The sequence below is a fragment of the Chiloscyllium plagiosum genome, chromosome 39 (assembly GCF_004010195.1).
Source record: "Chiloscyllium plagiosum isolate BGI_BamShark_2017 chromosome 39, ASM401019v2, whole genome shotgun sequence".
NCBI lineage: Eukaryota > Metazoa > Chordata > Chondrichthyes > Orectolobiformes > Hemiscylliidae > Chiloscyllium > Chiloscyllium plagiosum.
In genome coordinates, this window is record NC_057748.1 from 4,249,809 (window position 1) to 4,264,361 (window position 14,553).

General features: G+C 44.0%; 1 protein-coding gene across 2 annotated transcripts in view; it reads left to right on the plus strand.

Moving 5' to 3' along the window:
- Positions 1-14,553, plus strand: part of LOC122542133 (potassium voltage-gated channel subfamily C member 1-like) — a 75,746-nt gene that overhangs the window by 35,222 nt on the left and 25,971 nt on the right. For both annotated transcript variants that reach the window (XM_043679534.1, XM_043679535.1), the window contains exon 3: positions 10,849-11,782. In XM_043679534.1, the coding sequence (XP_043535469.1) occupies positions 10,849-11,782 (934 nt within the window). The remainder of the gene's footprint in view (positions 1-10,848; positions 11,783-14,553) is intronic.

A 14,553-nucleotide genomic window follows, 5' to 3' on the forward strand; every position in this document is an offset into this window, starting at 1 on the left:
AGCACCACTGATCCAGAATTAGGAGTATGGGCAGACTGGTATAACGCACGGATCATGACAGATCAAGATCTCACCCCATCCCCTGGAGTCCTCCAAGAGATCTGCAATTTCCTAATGTCAGGCCTTTGAAGCCTCCTTGATTTCAATCATCCCATCATCGGAGACCATGCCTTGTACTGCTCATTGCCAACCGCCGAAATCCTCTGTTTAATCTTCTCTGCCTATTTATCTCTTTCCTTCCTTTAAGATCATCCTCAAAATCTGCCTCTTCGAGCAAGATTTTGGTCCTCTGCTCAATCATATCATGTAGCTGGGTGTCCGGAATTTCTTTACAATGCTCCTGTGAAGTTTGATGAGAAACATTCTTGCACTAAAGACACTATAACTTGCAGCCTCCTCTTGTCCAGGTCTGATGGCAGAGACTGGCAATAGGAGCCCTGGATTTTCCTTTTGAAAGTGCACTGATCTTCCTTGCCTCTATGTATGAACTCCATGTTAACTACAATAGCTGGGGCTCATTAGATAAATCCCTTGTCCTATAGGTTGGTAGGTTATGGGTTAAAACAGCACTCCAAAGGTCAGAGTAATGAATACAGCTGATGCACACAGGTGCCAACACTGAGAGGAGCTAGCTGTCAGATGAAGCATTAAATGGAAGGGACATCTTCTCCCTTAAGTGAATGTACAAGATCCCATGGCCACAGCTTCAAAGAAGAATTGAGCTCTCGCTGATGTACTGGCCAGTGTTTGTCCATTAAGCGACATTATTAAGAAACAGATGATCTGACTGTTTTTGTTTGTGGGATCTTGCTGTGTACAGGGAGCTGTGAAAGTGGGGGCCTGTTCGAGAAGGAGTGCAGCAGTTATCGCTGAGAGTTTGACAGTGCTTCTGATCTTGCCATTTGGGGTCCTGACCCTATGTTGGAAAGGCCTTTCATAATGGCAGGTACCTTACAGTCCATCCACCTGGAGCGCTGTGTCTTCTTGTGCCTCAATAAGGTATTGCAACTACATCATAAAAGTTTATACGAGAGGGTGCGGATTTTTACTCTTCAGTCAATTAGATCCCAAGTACAAAGTTAAAAATCACACAACACCAGGTTATAGTCCAACAGGTTTATTTGGAAGCACTAACTTTCGGAGCGCTGCTCCTTCATCAGGACAACCACCTGATGAAGGAGCGTCGCTCCGAAAGCTAGTGCTTCCAAATAAACCTGTTGGACTATAACCTGGTTTTGTGTGATTTTTAACTTTGTACATCCCAGTCCAACACTGGCATCTCCAAATCAGATCCCAAGTACATTTCCAAATGTTTGGAAATTTGTGTCAGGTACCTGTACAATTCCTGGACACTTCAGACTCTCCTAGGTGACACACTAAATTATAAGCTGAAGTTCTTCCTGGTAGAAGATGGTCACCTCATTGATGTGTTTGTAATGTAAAAAGGATACTGGGAAGCTTTGTCCCCTGAGGGGCAAATCAAGCACAAGAAGGACATTAGCTTTAAATTAGAGTCAGGCCTTTCATGGAAACACAGACAATGCAGGAGTAGGCCATTCAGCCCCTTGAGCCTGTGCTGCCATTCAATAGAATCATGACTGATCATCAAGCTGAATACCCTAATCCCACCCTCCCCCCATACCCCACGATCCTATTAGCCGTGAGAGCTATGTATACGTCCTTCTTGAAAACACATATTGGTTTGGCCTCAACAGCTTTCTGTGGTAGTGAATTTCATGGGCTCACCACGCTCTGGGTGAAGATATTTCACCTCTTCTCAATACTGAAAGGTTTACCCCTTACCCTTAAACTATGACCTCGGACCTAGACTTTCCCATCAAGCACAACCTGTCAGGTCCTGTTAGAATTTTACAGGTCAATATGAGATCCCCCCTCATTCTTTTAAACTCCAGTGAACACAATCCTAACTGACTCAATCTCTCCTCATAAATGAGCTGCCAGGGGAGGTGGTGAAGGCTGGTACAATTACGACATTAGGCATCTGGATGGGTATATGAATAGGAAGGGTTTAGAGGCATATGGGCCAAGTGCTGGCAAATGGGACAAGATTAATTTTGGATATCTGGTCAGCATGGACGTGTTAGACCGAAGGATCTGTTTCTGTGCTGTCTGTGACTAAATGTCAGTCCTGCCAGTCCAGGAATCAATTTGGTAGACCTTGCCTGCACTCCCTCTACAGCAATCTATAGATAAGGAGACCAAAACTGTACACAATATTCCAGGTGTGGCCTCACCAATGTCCTGTGTAATTACAGCAAGATATCCTTGTTCCTGTACTCAAATCCACCTGCTATGAAGGTCAACATGTAGTTTGCCTTCTCTATTGCCTGCTGCACCCACACGCCTTATCATCAGAGCCATTTGAATGATAATCTGCCCTCCTATTTTTGCCACCAAAGTGAATATCATCACATTTCAGGTGGGAAAGCCATGAATACTTCTTAACCACTGAGGTTCGTGGAAGTCTGGATGTGTCTGTCCCGAACAAGTCTTTGATTCTGCCCCAAGGGACGTTATTAAGACTTCCTGCTTTACTTTAGCTGTGACGCCATCACTAGACTGTTTCAATTTGAAAGAATACCTTACACTCTGTGTATTCCAACAACATATATATGGCTTGGTAAACAGGCCTGAGCTGTTTGAACGTATTAACAAACAAAATAGGAGCAAAAGTAGACCATTCGGCCCCTCAAGCCCTCTCTGCCATTCAATGAGATCATGTATGATCTGTTTCAAATTCCCCATTCCCACCTACATCCAATAACACGTGACTCTCATACCTAACAAAAATCTATCCATCGGTGTCTTAAAGATTGGATTTATGGACATTTAAAGAGGCAAAAATTGATTAAGGAGAGTCAGCATGGCTTTGTGTGAGGAAAATCGTGTCTCACAAACTTGATTGAGTTTTTGAGAAAGTTACCAAAAAGGTTGATGATGGAAGAGCAGTAGATATTGTTTATTTGGATTTTAGTAAAGCCTTTGGCAAGGTTCCACCTGATAGATCAATGAGTTAAGGATAAGTCACATGGGATTCGGGGTGAGCTTGTCAATTGGAAACATAATTGGCTTAATGGCAGGAGACAGAGAGTTGTGGTGGACGGTTGCTTTTCGGATTCGAGGCCTGTGACCAGCAGTGTTCCACAAGGATTGGTTCTGAGTCCTCTTTTGTTTGTCATAAACACAAATGATGTGGATGAGATTATAGAAGGCACAGCCAATAAGTTGGTGGACGACAGCAAAATTGGTGGCATAGTAAATGGTGAAGAAAGTTTTCGCAAAATTTGAGGAGTGCAGATGCTGGAGATCAGAGTTGAGATATGGTCCTGGAAAGACACAGCCTCCAAAGATCAGGAGAGACAACATTTCAGGCATAGGTCCCATAGGCTTCTGGATGAAGGGCTTATGCCCGAAACGTCGATTCTTCTGCTTCTCGGATGCTGCCTGACCTGCTGTGTTTTTCCAGCACTGCACTCTCGACAGTGGAGAAGGTCTTCTAAGATTACAGAGAGATTTTGATCAAAAGGGTCAATGGCCTGAAACATAGCAGGTGGACTTCAATCCAAATAAATGAGAGGTTTTGCATTTTGGTACAATAAACAAAGTTAGAGCTTATACAATTAATGTGAGGGCCTTGGGTAGTGTTGTAGAACAGAGGGACCTAGGGGTGCAGGTACATATTTCTTTGAAGTTTGCATCACATAGGCAGGGTAGTTAAAAAGGCATTTGCATGCTTGCCTTCTTTGCTCAGTCCCTTGAGTTTAACAGTTGGGAAGTCACATTGAGGTTATACAGAACATTGGTGAGGCCTGTTCTGGAGTACAGCCCTGACCTAAGCATTGTGGGTCAACCCACAGCAGGTGGACTGCAGCAGTTCAAGAAGGCAGTTCACCACCACCTTCCCAAGGGCAACTGGGGATGGGCAATAAGTGTTGGCCAGCCACGATGCCTACATTCCATGGGTGAATTAAAAGAAAAATATTATGTAGGAGAAACACAGAGAGAGAGAAGAAACTGTTGGAGAGTGAGGTGGAAATAAGAAAAGGTGCAAAACACACTTTGAAATAAAGTAAGGCCCCAGATGGTGTACAGATATCTAATGGTGTATGATTTGTGTGATAGCTCAGATGAAGAAAAGTTGGATATTTTTCTCGAATGGTTACAACACGTTGGTTTATTGAGGTTCTTTCACACTTATTATCTTCCACTTTGTCTTCAAATGGCAAGTAATTACAGACAATTTGCAAATATCTGTCCTACTCTCGAAACACAAGCAAGAGAACATGAGAAACAAAAGCACAGATTACTCCGAGAAGTGATTAGACTGTGAAGAGATTTCTCTGGCACAGAGTTGTTAGGGAACAGACTGTGTCTAATGGGGAGGAATCCAAGCTACTTCTGAGTTGGCGAGAATTCACGGATTTGAAATAATCAACATTTTGGTTCCATTTATGGGACTTCTGTTTGAATTTATTTGAGGCTTTTACACTAAATTGACTGAAGAGAGGATGATACGAGATCTGGAGCCAATTTGTAGTTTGTTTTCTGCAGGGATGTTGTTTTTGAGTGTCTGTATGAGATTGGCTGACACTCTCTAGGTTGTGAATGTTGTATAAATATCCTTAGCTATTTTTCAAAAAATGTTACAAACATTTTAATTGGATCCCGTCATCTAAGTTAGTTAAAGGAAATTCAAAATAGTGTAGGTGGCAATTCAACTCATTTGTGTCCAATATAACAAAGCAATTAAGAAAATTATATGCACGTATTTTCTACAGAAATAAGTCGTCACCATAGGCCCACTCTCACATTAGAGAGGGATGGCAGGTTTAACCTGAGGGTCACCACATCTCAGCTGAGGGGTGACCTTCAAGGCTATTGCAGTAATGAAGGAATTGAACTTGTGCTCTGTTTCATAAACTAGCTGACGTGATCAATTCTGTACAACAGAACACAAGGGCTCGTGTGGTGCAGTAGTATTATCCCTATCCCTAGTTTTGATAATTCTGAGTTCAAGTCCCCAACTGCTCCAGATGTGTGTCATAATGTCATAGAGTATAAAGCCAAAAGATATAGCAGCAGAATTAGCCCATTTGGCCCATTGAGTCTACCCTGCTATTTGATAACGCCTGATATGTTTCTCAATCCCGTTCTCCTGTCTTCTCCCTGTAACCCTTGGCCGCCTGACTAATCAAAAAGCTATCTATCTCGGTCTTAAATACACTCAATGATTTGGCCTCCACAGCCCTCTGCAGCAATGAGTTCTGCAGAGTCTCCACTCTCTGGCTCTAGGAATCCCTCCCCATCTCAGTTCTAAAGGGTTATCCCTTCACTCGGAGGCTGTGCCCTTGGGTCCTAGTCTCTCCTCCTAATGGAAACATCTCTATGTCAACTCTCAGTATTCTATACGTTTCAATGAGATTCCCCCTCATCCTTCCAAACGCTATTAAGTACAGACCTCAATCACTTCTTATACAAGAATCTCTTCGTCCCTAGGACTATTCTTGAAAAGCTCCTCTGGACCCTCTCTGATGCCAGCACATCTTTCCTTAGATATGGAGCCCAAAACTGCTCACAATATCTTCAGTACATTGGATTGGCAAGATTTTTAAACAATGGGAGTGAACAGGAAGAGATTTGGACCTTGGCAATATGGAAGATGTATGTACCCGTTGGGTATATGAAATATGATACTTCATCATATGAAATGATGGGATGGTGTACTGTGAACAGGTTTAGTCCTTTTATTTAAGGAACGTTCTTCTGATATTAGAAGCAGTACCGGGAAGGTTCACTTGGTTGATCTGAGTATTGAGGGATTTTCTTATGAGCAGAAGTTGCACAGATTAGGTTTGTAGTCACTGGAATTTAGAAAAATGAGATGTTACCTCATGAAACAGAAAAGACTCTTTGGGAGTTTGACAAGGTAGATGCAGAGATTTCTTACGGTCCTGGGAAGAGCAGTTGCCATACTAGGCCGTTATGCACCCAGGCAGTATGTTTTCAACGGTGCATCTGTCGAAGTTGGTGAGGGTCCTTATGGACATGTTGAATTTTCTGAGCCTCCTGAGGAAGAAAAGCCATTGTTGTGCCTTCTTGATTGTCATATCTACAGGATAGATTTCCTACACTAGTTACTGAATAATGAAGAACATTAATAACTTCAATTGGACTGAGTGCTAGCAGGTTTTGTGACAAGAATTGTCATCTCCAAATTGAAAAAAAAACTAGCAAAACTCTTTTCTGAATAGATGTGTGAATAGGTAGAGATGAGAGGAATATGGACAGTGTAGAGGCAAAGGTTTTTAGTTTAGAAAGGCATCATGTGTCGGCCCAGACTTGGTGGACTGAAAGGTCAGTTCCTGTGCTGTACTATTCTGTATTTTTTGTTCTTTATAAAGCAACTCTCACTAGGCTCATGCTCTCAATATGTCAACTGGTCAATGGCGGATGTGATACCCATAATCCCCTTTGCCTGCGGAAATCACTCTATCTAACATGTGGTTGTACCTGATGGTTCAGCTGGATGTATTCTGGGTTTGATGTCCACGCCAGAGTAAAATGCAAATGGAAAAATCACTGTGATTTTCTTGTGGCTAATCAATGCTTTAATTCTAATTTCTGTACTGCTTGAGAATGATTTGGGAGAGTTAGCAAACTGTAATGAGCCATAAATTGGGAGGAAAGAGGCTAACAAAGAACAAACACTAAAGGAAAAGCAACTAAAGCAACACACGTTGGGGAGGTGGTGATGTAGTGGGAAGGTTACTAGTCCAGTAAATCCAGAGATGTCAGCTTAATGTTCTGAGAGTGTGGGTGTGTATCCCATGTGGAGTTTGAATTCAACTAAAAACAAAATTAGAAGTTAGTCTATTGCAGTAAAAACTCAACTGGTTCACTAATATGCTTCAGGAGGGAAATCTGCCGCCATAACCCAATCTTGACTCCAAGCCACCTTCTGAAATGGCCTAGTGAGCCACTCAGTTCAAGGGCAATTAAAAATGGGCAATTACAGGTTGCCAAACCTCCCAAATACAGGCCTTGCTAGCGACAGACACACCCCATACAAGAAGAAAAATTCGGGTACATCAGGCATTTATGGTGCAGTCCAGTGACAGTTGACAAAATGGCTTCCACCAAAGTTAATGGCTCCAGAGAAACCAGGAAAGAATTTGGACAAAAGAAACAGCAGGTATGAAGCAAAAGGATTGTAGTTGGAGCTGCCTACAGTAGGGGAGACCCTGAGATGTGTATAGTGATTGCTCTGAGATTTTTCCTCCAATTAGCCTGTGGGGAAAGCCATGATGCCACGGAGAGGATCGAGAGGTTGAGTGATTACTACTACAGTTTAGAACATGCCTGCTTATTACTTGCGGCAATTGCAGTTTCCAGGACAGCGATGAGCTGCAGATTTACCAGCACAGTCTTAATTGACATGCATTTTTTTGTTGTTATAAATCTTTTGGTCTAATCTTCTGTCTCAGAACATGGGAGGCTTATTTAAGCAGGCATTCCTTATGTAGTTTAGTTATGTTCTTATATACTCATTTAACTGGGGATACTCAATATAAGAGCATAACAGATTTGAACTGTGGGCCAGTCAGCCCTTCAAGTCCATTCTGTCATTCAGTATGACTGTGGCTGACAGGTAGCCTCAACTCCACCGTCCAGTCCGCTCCTCATTATCATAGAGTCTTGGAGATATACAGCACAGAAGCAGACCCTTCAGTCCATCTCATCCATGCTGACCAGATATCCTAAATAAACCTAGTCCCATTTAGAGTCATAGAGATATACAGCATGGAAACAGACCCTTCGGTCCAACTCGTCCATGCTGACCAGATATCCCAACCCAATCTAGTCCCATTTGCCAGCATTTGACCCATATCCATCTCAACCTCCCTATTGATATACCCATACAGTTGCCTTTTAAATGTCATTGTAACAGCCTCCACCACTTCCTCTGGCAGCTCATTCCATACATGTACCACCCTCTGCATGAAAAGGTTGCCCCTTAGTTCTCTTTTATATCTTTCCCCTCTCACCCTAAACCTATGCCCTCAAGTTCTGGACTCCTCCACCCCAGGGAAAAGACTTTGTCTATTTATCCTATCCATGCCCCTGATGACTTTATAAACCTCTATAAGGTCACCCCTCAGTCTCCGACTCTCCAGGGAAAACAGTCCCAGCCTGTTCAGCCTTTCCCTACAGCTCAAAGCCTCCAACCCTGGCAACATCCTTGTAAATCTTTTCTGAACCCTTTCAAGTTTCACAACATCCTTCCGATAGGAAGGAGACCAGAATTGCACGCAATATTCCAAAAGTGGCTGAAACAATGTCCTGTACAGCCACAACATGACCTCCAAACTCCTGTACTCAATATTCTTGACTAATAAAGGGAAGCATACCAAACGCCTTCTTCACTATCCTATCTACCTGCGACTCCACCTTCAAGGGAACATATCCCTCTAAACCCTCCCTATTCATACACCCATCCAGATGCCTTGAGAGATCAAACTCTATTGCAACCTGAAAGACGGGTTATACACTACTCTTTGTGGTAGAGAACTTCAAATATTTACAACCTTTTGAGTGAAGAAGTTTCTCCTCCTGTTTTCCTAACACTATGCCCTAGAGTCCCTAGCTGTGGGGAAAGACCCTCTCAATGTCCATTCTGGCTGATTCCCCCCTCCTGAACCATGTATTTCTCAATGATATCACCCCTCGTTCGTCTAAACCCCAGAGTATAGAGCCCACAAAACGGTTGTAAATCCAAAGCTGAGATGGGGTATCCTGTTACTCAATTATTATTTAAATGGCGAGAGACCACAAAATCCTGAGGTACAGAAGGATCTGGGTGACCTTGGACATGAATCACAAAACATAGGCCTGCAGATAGGGCAAGTGGTTGGGAAGGGACTGAGAAACTTGGCCTCTATTACAAGGCGGCTGGAGATTATGTTCACCACCGACTGGACCGAAGGGTCTGTTTCTTTGCTGTACGACTCTTATGAAACAAAAACAAATATTGCTGAAATAACTCACCAGGTCTTGCAGCGACTGTGAAGAGATAAACATTTCAGATCCACTGACCCTTTCCAGACATTCTGAAGGCTAAGGAGAAGTTTAATTGAGGCATTCCAAATTATTGAAGAGTGTGGTGCTGGAAAAGCACAGCCAATCAAGCAACAACTGAGGAGCAGGAGAGTCAACCTTTCGAGCATAAGCCCTTCATTACATTCCCAATGAAGAGCTTATGCTCTAAACACAGACTCTCCTGCTTTTTGGATACTGCCTGACCTGCTGTGCTTTTCCAGCACCACACTCTCCATCACTGATCTCCAGCATCTGCAGTCCTCACTTTCTCCACGTGTTCCAAATTATGTTGATTTGATTTCTTGTCATCACATTTACCTGAGGACAGTGAGAAGTTGTGTTTTGCGAACAGTGCAGGCAGATCATAATGTACAAGGACATACAAATCATAGGGGATTTAGACAGAGCAAGGCATACAAGGTTAGACTGCACAGGAGGTGCACAAAAGCAAGATCAGCATTAAATTAGTGCACAACCTCAGAGTGAAAGGATGACCCTTTCGAACTGAGATGAGGAGGAACCTCTTCATCCAGACAGTGGTGAATCTGTGGAACTCATCATTGCAAAAGGCTGTGGAGTCCAGGTGATTGAGTGTATTTAGGACAGAAATTGATAGGTTCTTGATTAATAAGGGATTCAAGGGTTCAAGGAGAAGGAAGGATTTGATTTGATTTATTGTTATCACATGTACCTAAGTGCAGTGAAAAGCTTTGTTTTGTGAGCAGTACAGGCAGACCATAGCAAACAAGGACATGCAGACCATAGGGTGCTTAGACAGAATGAGGTACACAGGTTACACTGCACAGAAAATGCACAAAGCAAGATCAACAGTAGATTTGGAATTAGAGAGGTCCATTCAGCAGTCTGATAACAGCAGAGAAGAAGCTATTCTTGAACTGTTGGTACATGTGTTCAAGCTTCTGTGTGTTATGCCTGATGGAAGAGGTTGGGAGAGAGTATTACCAGAGTGGGGGAGGTGTTTGATGATGCTGGTTTTAATGCAGTAAATATGGTGCAACTATTTCCATTGCTGGAGGTTATAAAGCACAGATTTAACATAATTGGTGGAGGAGGGAAAATTTTCTCAATAAATTGAGTCACGATGACATAGAATAACTTGCCTGGAAGTTCACAGGGTGTTGAGTCAATTGCTTTTGAAAGGGAATTGAATGCGCAGTTATAAAGGAGAGATTTGCAGCGCTGTGGGGAGAGGATAAGGGGGGGCAAATTTAAAACAGAGTTGAGGAGAAATCACTTCTCCCAAAGGGTGGTGAATCTATGGAAATCGCTACCCCTAGTGCGATGGATGTAGGGACAGTGAGTAAATTTAAGGAGGAGTTAGACAGATTTTTAATTGGTAATATGTTGAAGGGTTAGGGAGAAGGCAGGAAAATGGAGGTGAGGTGCATATCAGCTATGATCGAATGGCAGAGTAGATTAAATGGGCCGAATGGCCTAATTCTGCTCCAATACCTTATGAACTTATGAATGAGTTGGATGGCACTTTCAAAGGGTTGATATAAACATGAACTGAACAGTGGTAATAAGATTTGGGTTAGGCATCTGAATCTCATATAACCTAAGTATCACCCATCAATCTAGAATTCAGCCTGTCGCGGGAATCCATCATTTTTACCCACAAGTCCAAGTGTTCCCATGGTGATATGTGGGTGTTCTTAGTTTTGTCTTTTATTTACCACCCCTGTGTTTGTTTTCTGTTTTCTTTCGCAGTACGTGGCGTTTGCATCACTGTTCTTCATTTTGATATCCATCACTACGTTTTGCCTTGAGACCCACGAAGCGTTCAACCACAAGGTAAACAGAACCGAGATGGTCACCACGGGGAATGTCACCAGTGTGGTGGAGGATGTGGAGATTGAGACCGAGGCCTTCCTCACCTATGTGGAGGGCATGTGCGTCATCTGGTTCACCTTTGAGTTCCTGATGCGCATCATGTTCTGCCCGGACAAGAAGGAGTTCATCAAGAACACCCTCAATATCATTGACTTTGTGGCCATCCTTCCTTTCTACCTGGAGGTTGGCCTGAGTGGACTCTCGTCCAAGGCTGCCAAGGACGTCCTGGGCTTCCTGCGTGTCGTGCGCTTTGTTCGAATTCTCCGCATCTTCAAGCTCACCCGCCATTTCATCGGCCTGAGGGTCCTGGGCCACACGCTGAGGGCGAGCACCAATGAGTTCCTCCTGCTCATCATCTTCCTTGCGCTCGGGGTCCTGATCTTCGCCACCATGATCTACTACGCAGAGAGGATAGGGGCTGATCCTGAAGACATAACGGGTAGCAAACATACCAGATTCAAGAACATCCCCATTGGCTTCTGGTGGGCCGTGGTCACCATGACAACGCTGGGCTACGGGGATATGTATCCGGAGACCTGGTCTGGGATGTTGGTGGGAGCTCTTTGTGCGTTGGCTGGTGTGCTAACCATTGCTATGCCTGTCCCTGTTATTGTCAATAACTTTGGCATGTACTATTCCTTGGCCATGGCCAAGCAGAAGTTACCAAAGAAGAAAAATAAACACATCCCCCGAGCTCCTCAGCCGGGGTCTCCCAACTACTGCAAGCCTGACATCAAGTCCCCCCAGAGGAGTGCCCAGGGTGATTCCTGCCCTCTAGCTCAGGAGGAGATCATTGAAATAAACAGGGCAGGTAGGCATCTCTCTGTGGCTAAGGACCTTGGCTCAAAAATAGACAGTCAGATTTCAGGAGGTGAAGACCTATTGCTATTATCACTGGACTGTTAATTCAGAGACCCAACTAATGGGACGCTGGTGGTCTCATTGTTAGGAATCGGTGCTCTCATTGCCACAGCCTGGATTCAATTCCTGGTCAGGAAAAACTAAATTGTGGCTCAGTGGTTAGCACTGCTGCCTTCCAGCGCCAGGGACCCGGGTTAGATTCCATCCTTGGGCGAATGTCTGTCTGGAGTTTGCACTTTCTCCCCGGGTCTGCGTGGGTTTTCACCGGCTGCCCCGGTTTCTTCCCACAATCCGAAGGTTAAGTGGATTTGGCCATGCTAAACTGCCCATAGTGTCCAAAGTTGTGCCGGCTGGGAAATGTGGGGTTGCAGGGATGGGATGCTGTTTGGTGGGTCAGTGTGGACACGATAGACCGAATGGCCTGCTTCTACACTGTAGGGAATTTCTCACCATCCTGGCTTGAAAAAATATTGTCGTTCTTTCAGTGTTGCTGGGTCAAAATCCTGGAATTCCCTTCCCTTCCCTTCGGGCATTGTGAGTTTTTCTAATCTCCAATGGACTGCAGTGGTTCAGGAAGGCAGCTCAAGTCTACCTTCTCAAGGGGCAATCCTAACGTGCCAGGGACCCAGGTTCGATTCCTGCTGCAGCAAATGGTAGAACTTGAATTCAATAAAATATCTGGAATTAATAGTCTAATGACGACCATGAATGTGTTATCGATTGGTAGAAAAATCCATCTGGTTTACTAATGTCCTTCAGGGAAGGAAACTGTGATCCTTACCTGGTCTGGCCTACATGTGACTCCAGATCCATAGCAATGTGGTTGACTCTCGTGGGTGATTGTGAATGGGTCAGAAACTCTAGCCTAGTCAACAACACCAATATTCCAAGGACAAAAAAAGATGGACCATAAGACATAGGAGTGGAAATAAGGCCATTCGGCCCATCAAGTCCACTCTGCCATTTAATTATGGCTGATGGACATTTCAACTCCACTTACCAGCACTTTCCCCGTATCCCTTAATTCCTTGCGAGATCAAGAATTTATCAATCTCTGCCTTGAAGACATTTAACATCCCGGCCTCCACTGCGCTCCATGACAATGAATTCCACAGGCCCACCAGTGTCTGTCTGAAGAAATGTCTCCTCATTTCCATTCTAAATTGACCCCCTCTAATTCTAAGGCTGTGCCCGTGGGTCCTAGTCTCCCTGCCTAACAGAAACAACTTCCCAGCACCCACCCTTTCTAAGCAATGCATTATCTTGTAAGTTTTTATTAGAACTCCCCTCAACCTTCTAAACTCTAATGAATAGAGGATCCTCAGCCGTTCATCTTGTTTTAGGTCTACCATTCCAGGGATCATCCATGTGAATCTCCGCTGGACACACTCCAGTGGCAGTATGTCCTTCCTGAGGTGCAGGGCCAAAAGTCGCACGAAGTATTCTAAATGGGGCCTAACTAGAGCTTTATAAAGTCTCAGAAGCACTTCGCTGCTTTTATATTCCAACCCTCTTGAGATAAATGACAACATTACATTTGCTTTCTTAACCACGGACTCAACCTGCTCGTCAACCTTTAGAGAATCCTGGACTAGCACTCCCAGATTCCTTTGTACTTTGCCTTTATGAATTGGCCTTGGAGACAGTGTGGTGCTGCTTTCTCAGAATGATGTCTGCACTCACTCACAAGAATACACACACCGGGTATACTGTTAAGGGAATGATTTGATCAAAATTTTCAAGATAATAAGGGAAGAAAGGTGGAGTAGATAGAGAGAAACTACACCCCTGGTTCGGGAGTCTCGGATAAGGGGGCGAATTAAAGACTTTGCAAGAATGGAATTGGAGAATTAGCCCACTCACAAGAGTTCAGAGCAATTTGGAACTCCTTCTTCTGTTGATGCCAGATCAGTTTTAAACCTGATTGTACATAGAATTATAGAATCCCTGCAGTGTGGAAGCAAGCCATTTGACCCAGAGGGTCCTCAACGACCTTCCCAAGAGCATCCTGCCAAGACCTAACCCCTATCCTATCCCAGTAATACAGCATTTCCCATGGCTAACCCCACCTAGCCTGTATATCTCTGGACACTATGGGCAATTTAACATGGCCAATCCACCTAACCTGTACACCTTTGGACTGACATTGATCATCCTTTTATTAAAGGTTATAGATGACAAGCAAATGAATGAGAAAGAATCTCTTCAGCCAGAGGGTGGTGAAACCGTGGAACTCATTGCTGCAGAGGGCTGTGGAGGCCAAATCATTGAGTGTACTTAAGACCGAGATAGATAGGTTCTTGATTCTTAAGGGGGTCAAGGGTTATGGCAGGAAAAGGGCTTGAGAAATATATGAGCCATGATCAAATGGTGGAGCAGAGTCGATGGACTGAATGGCCTAATTCTGCTTCTATATCGTGAGGTCTTCTGTCATCCATGATCACACTGAACAGTGGAACAGACTCAATGGGCTACTCTGCTCTTTCTAAGTTGCTCGATTGAACTGGGTCAGTGCATTACAGAGGGATCTGTACAAAGTGGATAGATTGTTACAAAGGATAAGTATGTCATAGTCATAGAGTCATAGAGATGTACAGCATGGAAACAGACCCTTCGGTCCAACCCGTCCATGCCGACCAGATATCCCAACCCAATCTAGTCCCACCTGCCAGCACCCGACCCATATCCCTCCAAACCCTTCCTATTCATATACCCATCCAA